This window comes from Schistosoma mansoni, chromosome 6 (assembly GCF_000237925.1).
Source record: "Schistosoma mansoni strain Puerto Rico chromosome 6, complete genome".
Classification (NCBI taxonomy): domain Eukaryota; kingdom Metazoa; phylum Platyhelminthes; class Trematoda; order Strigeidida; family Schistosomatidae; genus Schistosoma; species Schistosoma mansoni.
Window position 1 is genome coordinate 3,517,457 of NC_031500.1, and position 26,180 is coordinate 3,543,636.

Below are 26,180 nucleotides of genomic sequence, written 5' to 3' on the forward strand. Positions count from 1 at the left end.
TACATGCAGTGTCGAGTCACCTAGACTAATGGCCACATTGCAACTTGACCGATAGCATTCGATCAGTACTAAGAAGGACTTGACACATATGACATTGATCACCACCAAGTGATCAATCAATTGTGGTAAATGGTTTCGTTAGTCTTTGACACTTGCTGACCTCACTATTCTTACTGACCACACTCTTTATACATATCCGTTCGATTGTCCTTATCAGATCACATTTCGTTACGCCATGCTGCTCGTTTCTTACAACAGTCATTTAGCTTGGACTACATACTTCTGAACCCATCGACCATCTTTGGAATATACCTTCACCCCTCTTCAGTCCTGACTACTGGTCTGACTGGGTTTGGCGTCCTCTATAAAGATGTGTTTCGAACGACAGCGTTTCCAAGCCTTCTATATTGGTGACATTCTTAGGGATGAGCCCCGACTTTATCTGGCACACCAAGCTATACACTATGAGTTTGTTCCTGGTCACAACATTATATATCCATATACATGTACTTACAAATTGCGATAGTGCTTTTATTCTCAAATTTTTTCGCACGTTTACAAATTTCGTTATTATATCGGGACTTACAATTTAACTGTGAAAGATTGTGACTCTTACCCTCATCACTTTGCAACTTCTGATATCCTTGCCTGGCAGTACCGGCCCCCGGTTCTGCTGTGCAGAGGCTGACTTCCACAAGCACTGCATGACCGACTCATATGTGAAGTTCCTCGCAATACTGGGGGCTCTACCGCACAAGTTCGACAGGTACGTTACATCTAGTATGTTTATTATTAATTTTTCTGGACTTAACCATAGCTTGAAAAGGGCCGTCCTTGAACATGGAGATTTAATTGACCGGCAAAGGTTAGATCAACCCTTCCAAAATACCGAATTGAGACACGGCTCGGCAACATAAATAATAATACGTAAGCAAGAAGTGATCGGTTATCAAACTTTCGCAGAGAGTTTCTTTGGACAACTCTTCCTATCTAAGCTTTCCTAACAGGGCAAGAGGTCTCATACAAAAATAACGCTGTAGATGTACCAGGTGCATCTGCAGACCGGATTCTGAAGATAACCAGATCTCTCACCAATGAGCTTTGCTCAGCCAATTAAAAGTCTCAGTTGACCCAAAACGAAATTACAATTACCGCACTACTTTCACTCACTTTCTTCACCTTGAGCATGACTGCAGACGATCCAGAACTCCCCAAAGAGACCCACAACGCGGAAGGTGAGCCCATTAAGTAAGGGAAATATATAACGCTAACTGGTGATGGCACCACAACACCTATTGCAAGTCTTTTAAAAACATCAGGAAAGTGGATTTTACCCACCCTCTCTGGGAAGTCCTCCACTGTCACTCGTTAACAGCAACCAAAGCCGGTTGATATAGCCGTTTTTTATACATCTCGCTGACATTGAAACAGAAGTTAGCTTTTTACGGTAAAAGATACATTTGTCTCGGCATGGGATCACGGAAAACCGTCCACCTGGTTTTGTTACTGAAGACATGTTGGTGCCAGCCATTGGGATAGACCGGTTACAACGTCACAACTTACCGGCCTAAGCAAATGATGGTTAGTAAACGTCGATAAAAAGTAATCTATTTACGGATTTTCATTTGCTGGTTGTAGGTCGTGGCTCGTGAAACTTAAATGTATAATCAATATCTTTCTTAACCGACACTCAATAAATAGTTCAAACTGCATGAACCACAACCGAATTTATCGAGTGTCACCTTCGATGTCAAACATTACATCACAACTACAGGATTATCTGTATTCTCCAAAACTCTCTGGCTAGCTCCTTAAAAGCCAAAATTGAATGAGGGCGGATTCGATTTCTGATAAATTTAGGAATATTCTGGCCATTAAATAGCCCACAGACATCTCCGTTGTATGTGTTCCCTAAAAAGGATACCAATGATTGACGTTCAGCTAACGATGATTGAAGACTTAGTACAAGAACCATTCTGGATCACCACTCTTTACTGCGTGTTCGCGACCTGGCAGCTACCTTGGAAGATACGACCGTCTTTTTAAAAATCGACTTGGTTAAGGCGTATAACCAAATCCTCATAGCTGCGTACGACATTCCTAAAAAGTCTATCGTTACTCCCTTCATACTGTACGAACTTTTAGGTTGTTTCTTCAGTCTTAAAATGTTGCCCTAGCTTTTTAACGACTCTATGACTACATGTTCAGGATTTTTGACTTTCTTTACGCACTTGTTAATAACTGCTTGTTCACATTGGACACTTCGGAGCGTAATTTGAACCTGTGACATAAACCGCTACGAGGGATTCAACCAAGCAAGTGGTGGGATTGGAGTCTTTATGGTGGTAAGTACTTCGGGCTTTCTGTTTTCATGCACTTACATACGTGCTTATATGTCCGAAAAACTTTAAATATGCACGAAACTGATCTAGTATCAAGTATGAATCCCAAAAAACCAATAAAGGCGAACAAGGAGGAAATGCAATGAACAATAAGGAGGAAATAATAGGAAACGCGTCAAAACGTTCTGTTTCGAGGAAATAATGTGGGGTTTCCCCTTTATGTCGCTTAACTGTCTACTTTTCGCCTAAATATACGCCGTATTATCCACTTTTCGTCTAAGTGTGCGCCGATCTGTTTACTCTTCGTCTATATACATACCGATCTAAGTAATTTTGCACCCACTCTTAAAACGACATCGTCTTATTTGCAGAATTTTGTGACCTATCTTACAAAGTTAACCACTTTACGTGTCAATTCTCAAAAAAATATAGGCAGTTTGACATTATTTTGGGGAAGGTAGACGTTATGGGTAAAGCGGAAGTGTTAATTTTGACATATTTCCCTTAAGTGTGGGAATTTTAGGTAAAACCACAGTTTGATCAATGACTTCCCTTAAGGATCTTCCTCAAGATTTCCCTAAGGTTCGCCTTTGTTCTTCATTTTTTGTTTCTCTAAGTATGCTATACGATATATAGTCGTTGGTAGATCTCACCTAACGCGGTGTGATGTTTAAGCAATGCAGTGGGGGATTTTGGCGCAAAAATTTAAGATGTAGGACGAGAGAAGTTGGTCAGACACCCAGTAGGAGTTCAGATTGCGGTTGTATCTAATCCAAAAATCAGTCATCACTAAGTGATCCGTAGGTATGTGTACATTGAACTCTGGCAGTTGAAATCAGGTGTGGTATAAACAAGGTTCCGAATAATTCAGTTTCACCAATAACCTCATGAGCTTTTTGCATTCATACTCTAATAAACTAATGTACTCTGTTTAATCTCGACTATTCAACTAATGCAACACCATATAGTTCAATTAGGCTGAAGTATAAATGAGTGAACTTAAAGTCATAAGCTGTAATTGAAAATTTGAAACGGCTACCAAATAGTAAGAAACTATAGTGATGTCGTTGTCTTGTGATTTCTATCAGCTCATCACTTATGTCTGTTATCAGATATGGTTTTCTTGTTAGTTATGATGGTGGTTTATGATCTAGTCAGCTATTTCTGGCTTGTTTCCATGTAAATGTATTCGTTACTGTTGAACGAAATTAATATTCTTCTGGAGATTGACTGAGTTTGGTTAACGTGATGAAAGCTAGTCACTGTGGGAAAAACATACGACGTTTCTTGATCCTTGGTCTTCCACATTTATAGCAAATAACAGAAATCCTCTTTTGACACGAGATGTAAATCAGTTTGATCATTATAGTTTCCAATTTACTTTCTGAATACGGACAGTAAATACTAGGTAGGTTTTAGACCTGACTGTGGTTGTACAAACCAAATTTTCACACTTCAACAGGTTTGGAAACATACTAATCCCTGACTATAGTTACATTTCATGACCTAAACGCCTCATTCGACTCCGTTAATCTAAATGTTCAAAGGCAAAGTCGTCATTGGATCTCTTGCTAAAGAAGTCCACTACTGAAGGCTCTTCACTTGTAGTTTTGTCTAGGTTAGACATTCCTGAAAACTTTCATCTTGATTATCTACCTCATTTGCTATCCTCTGACGATAACTGATTTCCTCATTTGTATTTACTTTTGCTATAGACATTTTTCCATAGATAATATTCACCTTTCCTGACGACTAATTTATTGACTAAGTGTACTTAGATGGCACTAGCTAAATGCGAAGACTTCTGAACATTTCGAGTAACAATGTAAGGGTGTCGGGAGTGTATCTCGTTCCTTTTAAACTCAAAATGCCGCATGAGCTGTGATTTGATGAAATAAACTTTGTTTTACCTCCGGTCGATATTTTTCGTTATCCATCAATTTAATTTAAATATTTTCAGAATAATCAATGAATAATAAAAATTTGGAAGAAATATCTCATGACCCTCTACTTGCTCCTGGCAAACGTAAAGGTGCTAAAAAGACGAGGACTGTTAAAGACCTTTTTGATGATGTTGGACCAGAATCAGCATTCAAAGATAAACGCGGACGCCCTTGGTTCAAAAATCCACGAGCATACGTGAAACAGAAATTAGCATCTAAAACTCGAAAGGATAGTTCAGAAAAACAATCGGACTCCAGTAGCAATGAAAGTTCTGAACTCGAAGCCTCAGAAACTGAATCAAGCGCTTCGACTAACGACGAAGAAAAAATTAATGTTTTTGAGGCTATTGAAGACTTACAAGGTTAGCACTTTTTTTATCTAGTTTTTCTTATGATAAAAACAAAGAAGTGATATGCAGATTTCTGAATAGCGATAGAATATCCCATTCAACAAAATGAGTAACCAGAGATAACCTACCCGGCTCCCAAATGCCCTGGTACGGTTGAGAGTGGGGAGAGTCCGCTCTCCCTTTCGTAATGCTCTCACATGGCCACGCGTATATAATCTCTGCCAGGGGAGTCCTACTCATTACCTTCTCGCGGCATTACTGTTGTTTACGAAGTTGAGAGGACGAAAGGCGAATGTCCGGCGCTTTAACTGGGTTGGTGGACACTCTCCGTACCCATCAAACCAAACCACATAGAAACCATATTACAATATTGAGACCTTATTTCTGTACACTGGATATGTCTCAAAGTTAAGGTAGCCAAAATTGTTCTCTAGACTTATGAATTTCCTACTTCCCATTCTCTCCGTAAACACTTAAGTATGCTATTCCATTTTATAGTCAACTAGTAATCATCATTGAATATAACAAATTAGCATATCAGTAATCTTATTATGAACACTTTTGTATCCAAAATAAACCTAAACATTTCCATACCTACTATTCATAATAGCTTTGAAGTGTTTTTCCTACATATACATATAGGTGCAGATTGGTATGAATTAACTAAAGATTCCGTTCCTGCTACCCAGACAAGTCATAGATTGGCACTGCTCCATTTCGATTGGGATAATGCAAAACCAGAAACCATTTATATGGTCTTAGAATCATTTTTACCAGCCAGAGGGCATATTGAAAAAGTTACAGTAAGTCATTAAATTGATCGAACGACTTTTTAAAATGTAGACGCTAAACTACCATCCCTGCATTGTATTTCACTTTTTGTTTTAAAGATTTGAGCAGAATACTAGACTAAATGATTGCGTTGTCGTTTGGTACTCTCAAATGATAAATTATTTACTCTATTCTCCATCAGAATATCTGGGCATTCAGCTCCTATGAACTAAAATTTAACTTAACTCGTTCATCAGGTACCTAGTTATGAACCACACTCTAATTTTGGAGGCTAGTGGTACTGTAGTGAACAAAACACTAGTTGGGGACAATCGAATGTATTTAAGCAAAAATTACAGACTATCTCAGTAAATTCTGATTACCAAACAATGAACAGTCAATTTGCAAATTAACAACCAATTGTTTCAATCTTCACTGTTTCTTCTCTTATTCCATTGCTCATGCATTTTCCAGACGATTGCGCTTCATTTCCGTTCTTTTCTCATCGGTCTTCTGCCAAAATACATTCTATGTCTGACCCACACCATATACTACTTATATGGATATAAGTAGACCACACCACACTCGTCCCCCCTTTAAAGCATTCGTTCATGCGGTGGTTCTGCTCGCCATGCCACTATCTTCTTTCACTGCAGTCTGTGCCAAACTCTCCGTCAGAATGTCGAGTCTGCGGCGCGCTGACCTCCATAGCTCCGTCGACCTGCCGGGGCACCAACATCCGCATCCACCCGGCACCTGGGACGTTCAACACCCGTACTCCACCGGCCTGCTGAGCCATCTACATGTCCGCCCAGCAGCCGCACGTCCCACTGCTCCTCTCCGTCGACAGCACCCGCTACAGCCAACGCCGCCCCGCCAGAACACTCCACTCGACGCCACCTCTCCTCACCAGACTGCCCCAACTAGCACCTCCACTCCAGACCCGCAGCGGCGTCCGCAGAACAGCACCCTTCCTCCTTCTGGTTGGCAGCGACACCAAATGTAGTGAACAAAACACTAGTTGGGGACAATCGAATGTATTTAAGCAAAAATTACAGACTATCTCAGTAAATTCTGATTACCAAACAATGAACAGTCAATTTGCAAATTAACAACCAATTGTTTCAATCTTCACTGTTTCTTCTCTTATTCCATTGCTCATGCATTTTCCAGACGATTGCGCTTCATTTCCGTTCTTTTCTCATCGGTCTTCTGCCAAAATACATTCTATGTCTGACCCACACCATATACTACTTATATGGATATAAGTAGACCACACCACAGTACTACTACCCAGTTCCCTAAACCAAAGTAGGTGGGGAGGTTTTCGAACATGGGACTTAACGCCTTAATCATAAGACCGATGATTCATGTATTCCATGAAGAACAAGTTTTTATAGTTGTATAGTTGTTGATTGGTTATGATGGTGTTGGGCGACTCAGCTGCACAATATTTAAAAAAGCACATCTCAAGAGCGAATGGGTTGAAGTCAACAATTTCTATACCTGTTTACTTTATAGCCGGTCTCGTTGAATTGTTTTGTATTTTATTCCACATGGATTGTGGGTAGTAGCTGTAACTTAAAATCATACTTTAGTTTTATTAACTGAAATATCTGACAAAACAGTTAATTTAGATGAGCGATTACTATGGTTCATTTCGCTGTAACAGTATCACTATTAATTGTGAATTAATGTGGAAGAAAAATATTGTTTCTAGAGTTTTGTTGCTTTCCAGTTCCCGAATGGACTACAAACAATTGGTTTTTAACCCTCTAAGTACTATCTTACTCCACAAGGTGTCCCTGTAAATATCTCCAATAAATGACAAAATCTTTTTAAAGGTCTTATCTGACAAGCATTTTGTGGACTTTGACAGAAAGTGGCTAATTTAGAAATCAGTATTTTAAGCTGTTGATCTAACCGATAGAAAGTTGTCCGCTCCAGTTTCAATTTTGTACTACTACATGGTGTGAAAGTAATTCTTTTGAACAATGTATTCTGTCGTTGAGCCGTTTAAAATAGTTCATTCAATTAATGTTTAGTGTCAGCATGGGGTTGTAGAGATTTATGAGTTGCATTGAGATCACGAACCAATCTAAGTTGAACGATCACTGAAAACATGGAAACACTAAATATAATTTTTTCCTACTATGAGACTCCTCATAAGTGCCCACTGTAATCCCTCAATCGAAAATCAAACCCATTACCTTCGCGAATGTTCAATCCTCAGATCACTGAGTCAGTATCCAGTGGTGTACAAGTCTGGCTTCAGGTAGAAGTTTGTTCTGATGATGTCGTTCAGAAGATCGATGAAAGATCCACGACCAAACCATCCAACTCAGAGAACAAAACTCTATCAAAATTAGTACTACCTCCTAATATTCCTACGGCTCAGTCAGGCACTTTGTACTAAGCGGCGGTAACAATCGTAATTGTAGTTAATTCATATGTTATACATGTAGATCAGTTCCTTTTTAACATACTAACTTACTCCATTCTATCAGAATTACGACTGTTTCTTGTGTTAATCTTTGAATTCAATGTCATTCAATCGTATTACACGTATGTGTTTGTTTCTGCCTTCAATGTTTTATTTTCGGATAATACCAATTTAGATCTATCCATCCGAGTTTGGCATTAAACGCATGGCTGATGAAGCTCTTCATGGACCAATTGAACTACGTCCAAGTGAATCAGATACAGAATGCAATGAAAACAACAATCTGACTGTAGAGAATTCAACTATGGCTATAGATGTTGATGAAAAATCTGGCTGGCGTAATGCATCATCTAAACTCCGACGTCGCATTCGTGAATATCAGTTAGCACGACTGAAATATTTCTATGCTATTATTGAATTCGATAGTGTTGAAACAGCGGAAGCAATTTATACGGCTTGTGATGGTCTTGAATATGAAAGTTCCGGTTCCCGGTTAGATTTACGTTTTGTTGATAATGATCAACAATTTGAAGTAAGCTTTGCTTTGGTATTATTTCTATCCCTCTATCTGTATAACACTTTTTAAAAATACGATTGATCGATCATTGATTAGCGACCAATGTCATGGATATTAAGTACTTTTTAGTGTTGATCGAGTTCTGTTAACCAACTTCCAATATGGCGACTAACCTCAGGACTCGACATCGCGTACACTGTTGAGACGTAAGTGGGTGGTGAGTAGAGGTAGTTTACAGGTAACTCTGCTTGACCTAGATTACGTTCCGTTTGTCTTTTTTCAGCAAGGGGTTCCTGTAATCTCGAGGAAACTGATGCTTCCTGGCGGATTCGACCCCATGGTACCGAGCTTCACAGCCGGGAATGTTACCAATGAGTTGTTTGACTCTCAGCAGACGTCATCTAAGACTGAAATGTAATTACAGTTGATCGATCACTGAGCATCTCCCAGGGAGCATCAGTTCCCCCAAGATTACAGGTATTCCTTGTTGTAGAGTGCCAAATAGCATGAAACCTAGGTCAAGCAGGGTTTCTTGTCGGCTTCCCTCAACCACCACCGGATACTCAATAATCTGAAATACGATTCGACTTTAGGACCACGTTAACCTGACCGACTAAATCAAATACAATATATAGTCTAGCTACTCATTTTGTCCAGAAGTGCATTTCGTCACTCAATAGCGCTCCTTTGCCGGTAACAGTTAAAGATATTCATCAGGTGTCTCTTTGAAACCCAATAATTTAGAAAATTTCAAGTTTCATAACTGACAAGACTCCTGAAAAGCTTGAGAAAATTCTCTATTGACGTGATTTTCTCGTATCATAAACGATTGTCTGATATTTAGAAGGGCAGATACCAAAATATCTTCACTCTAAGTTTCTGCTTCAGTTACACCGAACATTTTGGGGTTCATCGAATGAAATGTACTCCTCATCGATTTGATTGTTGACCCATAGACGCACTATTATTATATTGTCACTCGATCAAGTCCTATTCTCATTTAACCTTTGAAGAGGCGTCTCGAACTAAGTTACGAAATGTTAGAAATTCTGATTTTTACTCATTAGGAAATAGTTTCTAATTTAATTTGAGAAGCAAATCCAAGTTTATGTTTAGCTTGTATGTTTGTTAAGTAATGTCATAATTTCCTGTGAAATTTGTACACGGACTCTTCATATCATTAGGTATGCTAACTGCCAGAGAAGTCTTACTCACTGCTTTCTTGCGGCATTACTGTTGTTTACAAAATTGAGAGGACAAAAAGCAAACGTCCGGCGATTTAACCGAGTTGGTGGATATGGAGGATCCACCTAGGGGAGTTGGAAAACTCGGATTCCAAACCGATGGTGCACATGGACTCCAGGATCCTAAGGGAACAAATAGCGTATGACCCAATTATTGGTCACTGGCTACCATGTGACTGCATCTCCTGACATTGTTCCATTGCCCTGTGGATTAGACTTTTAGGTCTAAGGCTCCGGGTGTGACCTCCTAAGGAAACCATCTGCTTCGGTCTGGGAACCCGGACAGTATCATAGCCCACACATAAATCAAGTGACTTGTGTGGCGCGTATGTATTCAGTGCCTCTTCGCACCAATATTTATGTGTTCAAATAAATATGTATATGCCCATTTGATTATTTATTCTAAATATTGTATTCTTATATTACGTTTTTAAATTGAATTATTCCAGGTTCCTCCAGAATATGCTCATCTTGTAAGTGAATGTCGGGAAATCAATAAAACAAAATACGCCCCAATTCGCTTTGAAACAAGTGCCTTACACTCAACACGAATTGGTATAACTTGGGATAAAACACCGGCTGATCGAACAAACTGGCTACGTGATCAATTCCGTTCAGATGTTGATCCTAAAACTACTTTAACAGAGAATAGAGATGAAGTAACAAAATCGGTTTATTCTTATTGATGCTTTCACTAATTTCTGCTATTTTCGTATACTTATTAAATTGTATTTGCATTTATCACTAATTTTTATCGTCATAACTCATCTTTTCTAGTTGAAATGCTCTTGGAAATCTCTTCAGTTGTCTTACCTCTTGTATTGAAAACTTTTGACTAATAATTACTCTCTGATTGGTTTCATTACAGATGAAGGATTCCTCTTAATTACTGACTGTCAAATTCAACTCGTCTGATTCTGTCTTCGTTCTTGTTATCCTATGTGCTATATATCCATTCATGTATTGATGGATGGAATGGGTTTGTGACATTTGCCAATAAGCTTTTAAACCTATCGGGGTTTATTTCAGACAAGTTTACTGAACTACCCTACTTCTGATGGTCTAATTAGATGTTCTTGTATATCTGCTAAAATCAGTCTTAAGTAATTATTTTGCTTCTATATGAAGTGAAACTATCAGTAAAATCTTATTACGTAATTTAACGTAGGATTTGTACTACTTCAGTATCAATTTATTTTCACTTTGAAGCGTTAATCCCTAATAATATATATTATTGGATACTAACTGAATGATTCAGAGATTGAGTGTTCGCGCACGAGACCTCAGGTCCTATATTCGATTTCTGATGTCGAGGTTATGCATGCTAACTGCTAACGACTCCCACACTAGGATGAAATAACTGTCAAGTGCTTCCAGGTTTTTCAGTGGTTGTTCAACTTAGATCGATTCGTGACCTCAATAAAATAATCATTTGATTTATTCATTTATTTATAGCTTTCCAAATATCTTGCTCTTTCTTCAAGTGGGGCTAGTACAGCGGCTAGCTCAGATCCTGAATCAGAACCACCTGCCCCCACTGTCCCTCGAATTCATCGTCACAGACCTAAAAAACTTCCACCAGCTGAAGTCCGTTTAGCACTTTTAGGATTGTCATCTACTGATAAAGTTGATATGGATGGAGAATCATCCAATCAAAATGAAGCGGAAGAGGAAGAAGAAGAAATCCTTGATCTAGCCTCTCATACTCCTAATGATGCTTCTGAAACCGAAGAATATGATTTACGACCTGTTGAAAAGAAAAAGGACTCACAAACAGTAATGCCTATATCACGTGAAAAAGTTCGTCGTAGGGTATTACCAGAGGCGAGGGATTCCGATGATAATGATGATGATGAAGATAAAGAAATGGAAGAAAATAACAGTCCTCTTGAATCCGAAGATAATTACAGTGATAATAAAGCTGTTAAATCCTCTCAGAAGAATGACAGTAAAAGGAAGAAGAAAATCAAACAGGTAGGTTTTTTTTCAAAACAATTAAAGTTTTTAATAATTTGTTCAGTTATAAATGTTTTTCTCACTGATTATTGAGACGATAATACACATTGTATTATTCAGATGACTGCACCGGAGAATGATCTGTGTTTATGAAAAGCCTTTCAGTAATGGTAACCAGCTACTTACGTACTTTACTTAAGCCTGTCACCCTTCGTGAAGCTAAGGCCGCTGATCAGCAATCTGACCTGAACTCTGCTTTCCAGTTGTTTCCAAATGCTATTCATTCTTTTGATGTATGCCTCTAATTTTCCGCACAATTTGTTTTTTGGTCTGAGTCTTTTCTTTTTGCTTTGAGGATCCCAAGTTCGAGTTTGCTTCGTGATTCAGTTTGATGACTTCCAGAACGTACACCTTCAGCAACCAACATTCTTAAATTCCTCTCCAGAGGGAAGTTGATTTGTTCTTTGTCAAAATAGGTTTTTGCTAATGGTAGCTGGCCAACGGATCTGGAGTAACCAGTACACAACCTACATTATTATTTAGTAATCTATTTCGGAGTGTGATTTGGTCTTTCATTGAGTAGAGAGGGTAGTGAAGAATCAGATATACTTTGAATTAGTCAGTCAACCAGTCGCAACGTAGGATCTGGTACAATTTGCCTTACCTAATTAGCACAGAGAGATGAAATTAGCAGGCCAAATCCCAGAATAGTAGAGGTAGTAACAGTAACAGTGGTAATAGAAAAGATTAAGCATCAAAGATACGATTCGAAAAGAAAGTATAAATTAGTAAAATAAAAACAAAAGAATGTATGGGAAATTTAGAATTTAAGGATTTAGGGGAAGACAAGGAATAGATGCACCTTCACCATTGCAAACAATTTTGAATCATGCCTTTCAAAGTCTCTAACCATTGGTTACAATAATCACACGGACTCCAACCAGGTGGTAGTCTACACCTATTAACATGGCTCAGTCCAACTGTCAATGACTTCATGGACTGATGCCATGTTTTGGTCTGGCCGTCTCTAATTTTCTGCCAGCTTACTCCTACATCAGAAATCATCTCTCGTTGAGGTAGTTGGTGGTTGGGCATATATAATACATGTCCTATCCAACTCAGTTGATGAATATTTTTTACTTGTTCAGTCGATTTGGCATTCTTACTTAGTACTCTATTCCTAACTTACTCAGTGGTCACAAAATACACAGGGACTGGTTCGGAGACACCTGTGATCAAATGCTAATAACTGATAAATGTCTTCTGTTCTTGGTGGCCATGTTTCGCATTCATAAAGTAGAACAAAGCGAATTTCTGCGCAGTACACTCATCCTTTGGTAGGCAAACGAATATTCCTCCCACGCCACAAGTGATGCAAGTTGGCAATGCTCAACCGAACCTTTTGAATCCTTGCCGATATTTCGTCACACACAATACCACCAGGACTGGTGAGACTCCGAAGATAAGTTGAGCGGTCCATATGTTCAACTACTTCCCTCCCTATCATGAATTCAGGCGCTGAGCCAAGTCAATCTCGAAGCGACATTTTGCATCTGGAGATAATTAACTCCAATAAGTCAGTCAGTCAGCTACAATGTAGGACCAGGCACATATATTCATTGGTCCAAGTTGCCATACTACTGAGATCTATATTGTTAATGACAACGCCGTTTAGTAAAGCTGCATAAAACTGCTAACTGTTAGTCCATAGCTATTCTTTGATTTCATATCTTAATGATGATGCGATTCACTGGCTTCTTCTCAATAGTCCAACATTATGTAGGTGATCAATGATCATGTCATCAACTAAGTTATGCAAAATGAGAGATCTAGTCAAAAACATGATACCCTTTAGCAGGTTATCTTCAATTCCGTTTTAAAAATGGCACATTCATCAATAATCACCACTTCAAATATGATTGTCTGATTTCATTTATTTCATGACCGTCAGTATAGTGTAGTCCTACCGTCTTTTTCTTTCATATATAATTTATTTTTAGCGTACAAAAATCTTGGAGAAAAAACGAAAAGTTCAAGCAAGATTAGAACGTGAATCGAAACTGGTAAGTTTTTGTTCATATTGTTCATTTAATGTTCGTCTTGAATGAGTACATTTCACTACGAAAATGTCAGTTAGCTAGCAGTATTACTAATAAATTTAATAGTAGTTTGATGCACTAGTCAGAAATTTATCTTCTGATGGTATCAAGCCCTCATCATGTTTACTTTTTGATTGGGTGTACAGCTAAAACACATTAACATATGGGTAGTACAATCAGTTTTCATATATACAAGATGTAGTTCGAAATGTGGTGTACTAGTTTGCGCTCGGTAACTGGGCTTTTTCCTAGTATGTCGAACGAGTATTAAACACCATACAACGCATATTTCGCAGGAATACATTTGTATATCATTATGTATTACTCATCATAGTAGTACTAGTCACCTTTGACTCATATCATGAATGACTAATAAGACCAAACTAGACCAAAACTGGTATTCTTAGTATTACTATGGTAATAAACAGCTTGTTGTTTCGAACAACTGGATGGATCTGTTAAATACCATATACATTATATGATTTTCATAATTTAAACCACGAAATGATCTTAGACGGGAGTTTTGTCCTTGTATAGAACTCCTCGACAGTGCGTAGTTACCATACCGCGTCAGGAAATGTAACCCAGGACCTTTAGTCTCGCGTGTCAATAATTGAGGTCTAAATCATTGGGTCGTAATTCAACGGTGCTAGTATCTAACTTCAATTTACAATATTGCGCAACTCTTATCTATTGCCTGCGTTGGACAACTGCTCCACACTCGATATGGTTGACCTCCACTAGTCACGACTAATCACTAGAACTGCGAGAATTTCTTCTTAAAACTAACCACTAGTGAGCACATGAGAAGTTTCATACTAAGAAGAAACGGTCATCCAGTTCTTCCAGGTTTTACTTCATATCAGTTCGTGATTGAAACCGTTAAAATTCCACAATATCGACAAATCCCCCCTATCATTTCAGTTGATGATACATAGTCTTTTCTGATTTTTTCTATATGGTTTCATCAATCTCTTTTCTATTTCATACAGTGGTTTGGAGAAAACAATAACCCCGATGAATTATGTGATGATGATCGTTTTGATGAATTCCTACGTAATGCTGCATTTGATATTAGTCAAACACATCCAGATTATAAGGAAGCAAGTGATTTCTTACGCTATATGAAAATACGTCAGTCGAGAATCGTATGATGCTGTAAATAGTACCGATCAATTCTTCTTCATCTATTTATACATGTACATTTATATAGAGTTGTACAGTTTTTTTGAAATAATCCCTTTCTCTATTTCCTTTATCTGTTGTCAATTCATCAAGCAGAGATATTTTGTACAATATAAGAGATTTATATCGGTTATTCTGTTCTTTTTTTCGTCTGTGGTTTATCCAATTGGAGATTACTTTGTTGCGTAATATGACAAAGATCTCTTAGGAATATAAAAAGATGGGAAGTAAATATTTTAGTTAGATCTATTGAAATGTCATTGTATTTTAGTATCCTGTATGATAGCCCTCAAATGCCCTGGTGTAGCTGAGAGTGGCTAGACTCCGCTCTTCCCCTCGAAATGTTATCATATGGACACGCGTGTATAGCCTCCTGCCAGGGAACTCCTACTCACTACCTTCTCGTGGCATTATTGTTGTTTACGAAATTGAAAGGACGAAGAGCGAATGTTTGGTGCTTTAACCGGGTTAGTGGACACTGTGAGTCCACCTAGGGGAGTTGGAAAACCCTGATTCCAAACCAATGGTGCACATGGGCTCCGGGATCCTGAGGGAACAAATGGCGTATGAACCAATCGTTGGTCACCGGCTACCATGTGACTGCATCTCCTCACGATGCTCCATTGCCTTGTGTATCAGACCTTTAGGTCAAATGCTCCAGGTGTGGTTCCCTAAGAAAACCAACTGTTTCGGTTTGGGCACCTGGGCAGTATCACATCCCTCACACAAATCAAATGAGATTTGTGTGGCGCATATATATCTGGTGCCCAAGTATTGAGTGATCGCCAGTTGGGAAGTTAGCATTTCAGGAATCGACATCTGAATAATGTATATTGCCAGCAACCATGATGTCTATCATTGGGCCTTTTATAACTTGTATAGCGAAAGGTTGTACGCTTTTCAGATACACACCTGAACAGGGTTATTCGGTTAATAGCCAAAATGATGTATTAAAACAAACAAAATTATATAACTTGTTGAAGTATCTAGATGTCGGGAACAGGTAGCCCAGATGTTCAAACAGGCCCCTTTGAAGTTAAGTTTAAATGAACCAGCAACGAACAGATTAAATGTAGCATAGATGAGATGAAAAATTACCAGGTCAACTTGTCTGAAAAAAAAATCATTTCGATAACCGTGTGGAAATTAGCCCGTTTTACAATTAACTAGTTATATGATGCCCCTAAAAATTCAACGATAAAGTATTAGTTACTCATAAGTAACATAGTTAGAATGCGCATATCACATAGACACTTGTTCTTAGGTACATCCAATCGTTAATATTGAGTAGGATCAATGCCCTGGTACGGCCGAGAGTGGGGAGAGTCCGCTCTCCCTCTTGAAATGCTCTCACATGGCCAGCGAATATATAGCCTCTGCCAGGGAAGTCCTACTCATTGCCTTCTCGTGGCGGGGGTGTTGTTTACGAAATTGAGAGGACGAAAAGCGAATGTCCGGCACGTTAACCGGGTTGGTGGACAAGGCGAGTCCACCTAGGGGAGTTGGAAAACCCTGATTACAAACCAATGGTGCACATGGTCTTCAGTATCCTGAGGGAACAAATGGCGTACGAATCAATCGTTGATCACCGGCTACGATGGAACTGCATCTCCTCACGATGCTCCATTGCCTTGTGGATCAGATCTTTCGGTCAAAGGCTCCGGGTGTGGGCCCCTAAGAAAACCACCTGCTTCAGTTTGGTCACATGGGCAGTATCACAGCCCTCAAGCAAATCGAGTGAGATTTGTATGGCGCATATGTATCTGGTGCTTCCTTGTACCAATATTTATGTGTTTAAATAATAAAATAATAATAAAAGGATCAATACACATTTAAGTGACTTACAACTGTACAGATGTATTTATCTTACCAACTTCATTACTTGTTAAGCATCTTTTATTCTTATTTGCTTCCAAAATCATTTCTCAATTAGATACATTGGATCATTAAAATCATGAACATACATTTTGGTGTTTTTTTTGATACATATCAATAAAGTTGGTGTTATAACTTCAATCCAACTGACATTTTTCTATTGTAATCCTTCAATCTTGCATCTGAAGTTTATTTCCAGTTGTTTCTGTCTGCGTAAGTTACGCCTATTCAAACATTGCCCTCAAATGCCCTGGTACGACTGAGAGTGGGGAGAGTCAGCTTTCCCCCTTGAGATGCTCTTATATGGTCACGCATATACAGCTATTGACAGGAAAGGTCTTCTGACCGCCTTCTCGCGGCTAGGGTGTTGTTTAAAAAATTAAGAGGACGAAAATCGAACGTCCGGCGCTTTAACTGAGTTGGTGGATATGGAGGATCCACCTAGAGGAATTGGAAAACCCTGATTCCAAACCGATGGCGCACATGGGCTGGCTCCAGTATCCTGAAGGAACGAATGGCATATGAATCAATCGTTGGTCATTGGCTACCATGTGACTTCATCTTCTGACATTGCTTCACTGCCTTGTGGATTAAACCTTTAGGTCAAATGCTCCAGGTGTGGTTCCCTAAGAAAACTGCCTACTTGGGTTCGGGCACCGGGATAGTATTTCAACCGTCACACAAATCGGATGACAAAGTGTGGTGCATATGTATTTGGTGCCTCATTGTACCAATGTTTATATGTTTAAATAAGTAATCCAAACATTTCATTGTCAGGTACCTTTGTTTTTGTATAAACTTAACGCGCATATACAACGATTGTTTATCAATGCAATTACGACATGTAGTGAAAAAACACTTTCGTATATATATACTGATGATGTTAGGTGATCAAAAATAGTAAAATATTGTGCAAAATATTCGAATTAACTTACCTAGTGATCCTCGGCCATGTGTTACGTTTAGACTTCACACAACGATTATAGCTAGTAATTCATTAGATAAATGTGTGCTTTAAGCTATCCTAATAAGTACTATAAGATGATAAAGTTCTCAGGTACTATGAATAGGAGGCAATGGAACATGTTGCTTACTAAGCACAAAAGATGGAGTATCACTAGATGTGTAAAACCTGATCATACTTGGTTTTGATTTTTATTTCAATTTTGATTACCATCTGATATTGTTTTAACAGTAGAAATCATTTCATTTATTTGGTGAGCAGATTGAAGTAGTTGAGAAGTTCGTGTATATAGGTAGCTGCATAAGTACTGGTGGTGGCGTGAGTGATGAGATCGATGCACGTATAGTGAAAGCCAGAGAGGCTTATGCCAATCTGGGCCATCTTTAGCGCCTTCGTGATGTTAGTCTGGCTGTAAAAGGTCGGATCTACAACGTGTTGGTGAGAGCAATTTTGCTCTATGCTTGTGAAATATGGTCTCTCCCAGTTGAGGATGTTAGACGACTATCTGTGCTCGACCATCGTTGTATGCGAAGGATTACTGACATCCAGTGTCAACACCATGTTAGTAATGCAGAGGTTCAACATCGTGTGTTCGGGAGCAGAGACGACATTCCAATTGGTGTCACCATCTTGAAACATCGACTTCGGTTGCTTGGACATGTTCTACGAATGTCGTGTGAGAGAATTCCTTGTCGTGCATTATTTGCCGACTCTGGGACTGGCTGGAAAAAGCGGAGAGGTGGTCAGTGTATGACATGGTGTCGTGGTATGAAAGAAAGCTGCAAAGGGCTGGTTTCTGTTGGTCCTTCACGACTCCCTGACTGGTGTCCAAGAGATGATGCGACATAGTGGCTAGAGACGTCGTTATCAGATACGGCTCAGAATAAAAGCCAGTGGCGAGCTTGTTGTAATCTTCTTTTACTTTCTTCATAAATCGTGGTTATAACCTTCTTAACTGAGAGTCTTCTGGTTGTAGATTTCAGTTTCCCCTATCATTACTCTTCTCTTTTCTTTCACCCTATTTTTTTCTTTTATATATACGCATCTTCCCCCTTTCTCTTCCCATTCTCATTGTTTTGTGTGGCGCATATATATCTGGTGCCCCTTTGTACAATATGTATGTGTTTAAATAAATAAATAAATTGTTCTAACGAGAGCTGTGTTATTGTAGGAAGTTTATGAGGGTTTTTAAATTTTCATATTTAATATTCTAGACTGATCTTCGTTGAACAACTATTAAAATCTAGGAAACACTGAACATCTGTTTAGTCTTACTATGTGACCTTCAAGCGGTACTCATCTTTGACCCCTCCACCATGTGACACCTGTCTTGGCTTCAATCATCGATGATGGTGCCGTAGATACCTACTACTAAGAAGTTTCATAGCAGAACGAATTGAATATGAACGCTTAAATTTAAATTCATAATAAGTAGTATTTTGAATAATCTTTTTTTCTTTCGTAAGAAAAGAAAGAATCAGATTACTCTGATAATGTAATTCTATCCGGATAAATTGATGATTATTGTTAATCTGGGACTTTCTTTTTTAATCACTGTAGATACATAAGTTTTCCTGATGTTCTACAACTAATGTATCTATGTTTAATCTGTTGTGATCAGCTATTAGAATGATCTTTTTGTTGTTGGAAACTATTGAAAAGTTTATAAACTATAAATACTCTATTCATGAGTTCAAATTTCATCATAGGTATCATAATATCAATATACTGTCATGACTATTTCGTAAGCAGATGGAAATATGATTTGCGTAATAATAAGAGGTACAGGATTAAGGTCGAGAATTTCATATTCATGCTAAAATATCACCAATCAACTGACTGACAGACTGTAATTCCTCAGTCAGTCAGCTACAACGTAGGACCAAGCACATATATTCATTGGTCCAAGTTGCTGTGCCGCATTAGCACAACAAGATGAACACCAAATTCATAGAAGCAGATACTTCAATGATATTAATATATAAAAGAAAAATTGCACATAAACATATAATACAGGAAGAAAGAATTAATTTGAAGAAAGAAAGGTATAAAGTAATTTTAGTCTGAAGGTTTATGAGAAGACATAGAGTATATACACCTACGCCATTGTGATCGATTCTGAGCCATATCACTCAGAGTCTCCAACCATTGGTTACGATAATCATGCGGACCTCTATCAAGTAGTATGCATCTACCAACATGGCTAAGACTAGAAGTTAGTAACTTTAGGAACTGCTGCCACGTTTTGGTTTGGCCGCCTCCAACCTTCTCGAACACTAGTCAGCATTGCACGTCTTGGTAATCGGTGTACAGGCATACGTAACACTCGGCCCAACCATCTCAGTCGATGAAGATTTATGACCTCATCAACTGATTTACCATCATTCCCTAATACCCTGTGTCTAACCTCACTATTATTTACCCGGTTATCCCAGCAGATGCGAGCATGTTCTACTATTAATGACCATGTTTCACAGCCGTAAATTAGAACAAAGCGAACTGCTGCGCAGTATACTCGTCCCTTAATTGATAGACGGAGATCTCGTCTTCGCCATAGGTGACGTAAGTTGGCAAAAGCCAAACGAGCTTTTTGAATCCGTGCTGAGATTTCATCAGACACCAACCCATTAGGGCTGATCAGACTTCCAAGATAAGTGAAGTTGTCCACGCGTTTAACTACTTTACTTCCTATCCTTAGTTCAGTTGACGCAGGCTAGTCCTGGAGTAACAATTTACATTTGGATGGGGAGAAACGCATTCCAAATATCCTGGCATTATTACTCAGTTCTAACAGAAGACTCTGCACTTTCTCAGCGTCTTCACCAAACAGGACTATGTCATCTGCGTATTCTAAGTCTATTAGTGGACCTCCTGGTAGGAGATCAATTCCTGTAAATTCAGTCGACGGGAGTGTTATTTCCAGCAATAGGTCTATAATGAAGTTAAACAAAAATGGAGATAGTGGACAGCCTTGTCGGATTGAACTGATAAGTGATTCATCAAGCAAAAGATCAAACCATAGAACATCAGACAAAGTAACTGTTTCACATAATTCGTTTGCTTTGAATTTGAATGAAATGAGTCATTTTTATTTACGGGAAAACGTTCATGAAAAGACCAAATTAAATCACTGATATGTATCACATGAAGTAGATCATTTAAATAACAGTTTGTAAAAAGATCTATCCTAAACTTTATTGTACAAGTGGAAAGACTTCATTTGCTAATGATGATGAGTTTTATTGTGTATAAACTTTTCAAGTAACAGCATCATAATACATATACATAGCCTTCAATCATGCATTCGCATCTTTCGGTGTATTCTGCTATGTGAAATGTCTTCTCGTCTAGTCTTCAAGTATTCTGAGAAATCTATACTTTCGATGCATTGAAACTCTTCACTCCGTATGACAATTATTGCAACATCGACGCCACGTTGTGCTATATACTACTTACAATCATCATTGTGAGTAAGATCCACTACAGTGATGTTGGGGATGCTATATCTCAAGAAATCTCTTGTTAAACGTTTTTATTTTGGGAATCTGAATTTCTCGTTTTCGAGTCGAAAGAGTACTTTTTCCCCTTGTAAGGACCCTAAATGCCATTTTTTCGTTGTCCCTCTTAATACGCTAATTTGTGACGTTTCCCAAAGACCATTTTGTACCGTATATATACGTTTGAGTTGTGTGCTTGATTCGTTCGTGTTTGTAGAATATACTTTGCCCTAATTTGAACTTGGTGTTTTCCCTCTGGTTAACAGGGTTATGGGGCATTGGAATAGTTTAGCTTGTCCTGTTGTGTTGCCCAGGTGCCCAAACTGAAGCAGGTAGTTTTCTTAGGGGGCCACACCCGGAGTCTTTGACCTAAAGGTATGATCCACAAGGCAGTGGAGCATCGTGAGGAGATACAGTCCCATGGTAGCCGGTGACCAACAATTGGTTCATACACCATTTGTTCCCTCAAGATACTTGAGCCCATGTGCACCAATGGTTTGTAATCAGGGTTTTCCAACTCCTCTAGGTGAACATGGAGACTGCCCACCAACCCAGTTAAAGCGCCGGATATTCGCTTTTCGTCCTCTCAATTCCGTAAACAACACCACCGTCACGAGAAGGCAATGAGTAGGACTTTCCTGTCAGAGGCTATATACGCGTGGCCATGTGAGAGCATTTGGAGAGGGAGAGTGGCGGACTCTCCCCACTCTCAGCCGTACCAGGGCATTATCCATCTGAAAAAAACTATTCACTTGAAATTTATTAATATTTAATGAGGTAACATACATAGTTACAATAATGATAATTAATGATGGTACCATATTTAAATAAGTTAAATATATAGAACATTAGAATTATGACGTAAACATGTAGGATTTCTTTTCTATTTAAAGATTTATAATAAATGTCATTTCTATGAATTTCACTTTATATAAATATCAACAACATCATATAAACATTCAATGTATCCAGGTTTTATTATAAACTTTAATGCCATTTTCAATATTGTAGATTATCTATTTTAAGATAGATAGATGGCAGTGAAACATGGCCGATAAGAATAGAGGATATTTGTAGGCTGCTAGTATTCGATCATAAGTGTCTTCGAAGCATTACTCATATATTCTGGGACCATCGAGTAAGTAATGCAGTCGTTAGGAAACGGGTACTAGATAAGGATGGCAAATCGATTGATGAAGTAGTGAAACTTCATCAGTTGAGATGGCTGGGACACGTGTTACGTGTGCTCAACTACCGACTGCCCCGACGTGCAATGTTTTATGGTGTAGAAGTAGGTTGGAAGAAAGGTAGGGGCGGCCATACCAAAACGTGGCACAAATACATGAAGTCATTGACAAGTGGACTGAGCCATGTTGGTAGGTGTAGACTACCTGGTTGGGATCTGCGAGACGATAGCAACCGATGGTTAGAGACCTTGAATGACATGGCTCAAAATCGTTTGCAATGGTTAGGATGCATCCACTCTTTGTGTTCTACCAAATTCTAATCTTCTGAATTTTTAATGTGCCTTTCTTTTTTCTCTCTCCAAACTTATTTCACTGGATTATACTCCTTAAATAACATCTTCAAACCCTAATCTTTCGGATTACTGCTTATACTCTTACTACTTCTACCATTATGGGATTTGAATGGACAACTGGATCTCTGTGCTCATGTGGTATGGCAACTCGAACTGATGTACGTATGTACGAACTTCTATGTTGTGACTGATTGATTGATTGATCTATTTTAAGATACTGATATATATATATATATATATATATATATATATATATATATATATTCAATCTATATTCGATCTATCGGTTAAGGGCTCTGGCTCGAGACTGATAGGTCCGGGGTTCGAATCTCGCGAGTGCGGAATCATGGATGCTCACTGCTGAGGAGTCCCATAATAGGACGAAACGGCCGTCGAGTGCTTCCAGGTTTTCGATGGTGGTCTAGCTTCAATGGACTCATGATTTCAACTATTTATTATTCTCCTATTTCTTTGAATATATATGTATATAAATGTGATAGTAACCAATGGGTAAACATTATAGTTAAAAGTAATACTCTCCTGAAGAATAGAATGACTTTAACTTACAAAAAGAAATGGAATACTTTTTTTTCTTTTGTTGAATAATGTACACTAAAAGAAGTTAAGTCTTTATCATTTTACTGTATATATATATATACTACTTGTCATACTACTTATTGATTTTTGTCAACATCAATTTACTGTATGTTTTTATGATTTATGGGTATGGGTACGTGTATGAAAATTTACACGTTAAACCCTTATTCATTGAATATCAAGTTAGACTGAAACGTAATTTAATCATATTACATGTAGTTTATTGATAAAATTATAAGAATTATGAGCAAAGATGAATAGTGATTAGTAGGGGAATTCATGATGTGTGTGTTACATCTCGTCAGTTAGATGTATTTGCACTTCGAGACTTGAATCTAATACTGTTCGCTTCAATACATTAACTATCACATTATCTATTGTTAACCACCATCTATCTTTGTTTATAATGTTTGTGATTTAAGGTAATATCGAAACAACCCGTACAAAATGCATATATATATCAATAAGAGACTGATCAATTACATTCTTAAACATCAATGAGAATATTGTCAGTAGAAAGCGTCATTTCATTTATTTGTGTAGTGAAAGCCAGAGCGGCTTATGCCAATCTGGGCCATCTTTAGCGCCTTCCTGATGTTAGTCTGGCTGTAAAAGGTCGGATCTACAACGCGTCAGTGAGAGCAGTTTTGCTCTATGCTTGTGAAATATGGTCTCTCCGAGTTGAGGATGTTAGACGACTATCTGTGCTCGACCATCGTTGTATGCGAAGGATTACTGACATCCAGTGTCATTCATTAGATAAATGTGTGCTTTAAGCTATCCTAATAAGTACTATAAGATGATAAAGTTCTCAGGTACTATGAATAGGAGGCAATGGAACATGTTGCTTACTAAGCACAAAAGATGGAGTATCACTAGATGTGTAAAACCTGATCATACTTGGTTTTGATTTTTATTTCAATTTTGATTACCATCTGATATTGTTTTAACAGTAGAAATCATTTCATTTATTTGGTGAGCAGATTGAAGTAGTTGAGAAGTTCGTGTATCTAGGTAGCTACATAAGTACTGGTGGTGGAGTGAGTGATGAGATCGATGCACGTATAGTGAAAGCCAGAGCGGCTTATGCCAATCTGGGTCATCTTTAGCGCCTTCGTGATGTTAGTCTGGCTGTAAAAGGTCGGATCTACAACGCGTCAGTGAGAGCAGTTTTGCTCTATGCTTGTGAAATATGGTCTCTCCCAGTTGAGGATGTTAGACGACTATCTGTGCTCGACCATCGTTGTATGCGAAGGATTACTGACATCCAGTGTCAACACCATGTTAGTAATGCAGAGGTTCAACATCGTGTGTTCGGGAGCAGAGACGACATTCCAATTGGTGTCACCATCTTGAAACATCGACTTCGGTTGCTTGGACATGTTCTACGAATGTCGTGTGAGAGAATTCCTTGTCGTGCATTATTTGCCGACTCTGGGACTGGCTGGAAAAAGCGGAGAGGTGGTCAGTGTATGACATGGTGTCGTGGTATGAAAGAAAGCTGCAAAGGGCTGGTTTCTGATGGTCCTTCACGACTCCCTGACTGGTGTCCAAGAGATGATGCAACATAGTGGCTAGAGACATCAGATATGGCTCAGAATAGAAGCCAGTGTCGATCCTGCTGTTACCTTCTTTTACTTTCTTCATAAAGAGTGGTTATAGCTATCTTAACTGAAAGAGTCTTCTGGTTGTACATTTCAGTTCCCCCCACCATTACTCTTATTTTCTTTATATATGCATCTTACCCCTTTTCTCTTCCCATTCTTATGGTTTTGTGTGGCACATATATATCTTGTGACCCCTTGCACCAATACTTTTGTGTTTGAATAAACAAATAAATAGTTTCTTTAACAAGATCATTGATCGTGGATGCGCACTGCTGAGGAGTCCCATGATAGGACGAAACGACCGTCCAGTTCTTCCAGGTTTTCCATGCTGATCTAGCTTCAATTGACTAATGATTTCAACTACATAAAAAAGGATCATAAATACTTTATTTATACAGGATTTCCTACAGTTTCCCAATATTTCTATGCTGAATAATCAAAGAACTAAATGGTATTAAATCAATTACTTTTCATATATATTTGGTAAACATTATAAAACCTCTTTTATTCATTATTTAACAGAACAGTAGAATTATTTCATTCTTAAATTAATTCATAGTTCTGAAGACGGTTCCTGATGAACTTAAGAAATCTCTAAAGGAGCTGAAGACATTCTTTCCAATCATTGTTTGGAATAACATTTCAGAATTTCCACATTTAGCTTCACGATTAGATAAATGCTAAAAATTACTGCATGTGGATTAGATGACTGTAATGATGATTTTGTTCTTACTAAAAACTATAAATATTTGATTGTTTTTGTACCATATTTGACACTGTTTGTAATAAGATTTTTTTCTACTCATCTTCTATCTTCTAACTTGCGACTTGGAGAGTTCAAGTGTTCGAGTAGGCAAGTTGTGAGCGGTATAGAAAAAATCCAAGTTCTAGATATAACAGTAGTAAAAGCTAAATTCACTTGATATTACTTACTTGAATCTCCCCATTGATGTTTATGAATGTAATTAATCAATCTCTTATTGGTATATGTGCATCTTGTGCAAATTACCTCGATATTACCTTAATTCACATGGAATTTAAACAAAAATGTATAGTGACTAGCAGTGCAATCTAGGCCATCCGTTTCGTCCTATTTAAGACTCGTCAGTTGGATGTACCTGGTTATCAGGACTAAACAGCTAAGTGGATAACACAATGGCATTTGGAGCAAAATGTACTGGATTCAAGTCTGCAATTGAACATCAACTCTGGTATACAGATACATCCAAATAACGAGTCCTGGAATCCAC

The 26,180-nt window shown here is 38.3% G+C and overlaps 1 protein-coding gene across 1 annotated transcript; it reads left to right on the forward strand.

Moving 5' to 3' along the window:
• Window positions 1–2,260: 2,260 nt before the first annotated feature.
• Smp_002230 (hypothetical protein) lies at window positions 2,261–14,982 on the forward strand. Its single transcript, XM_018797985.1, has 8 exons — window positions 2,261–2,345; window positions 4,303–4,647; window positions 5,278–5,438; window positions 8,025–8,381; window positions 10,060–10,269; window positions 11,066–11,584; window positions 13,567–13,629; window positions 14,658–14,982. Exons 2-8 carry the CDS (start codon window positions 4,311–4,313, stop codon window positions 14,817–14,819), a joined length of 1,809 nt encoding a protein of 602 aa, XP_018652972.1. The 5' UTR covers window positions 2,261–2,345; window positions 4,303–4,310; the 3' UTR covers window positions 14,820–14,982.
• The last annotated feature ends 11,198 nt before the right edge of the window (window positions 14,983–26,180 follow it).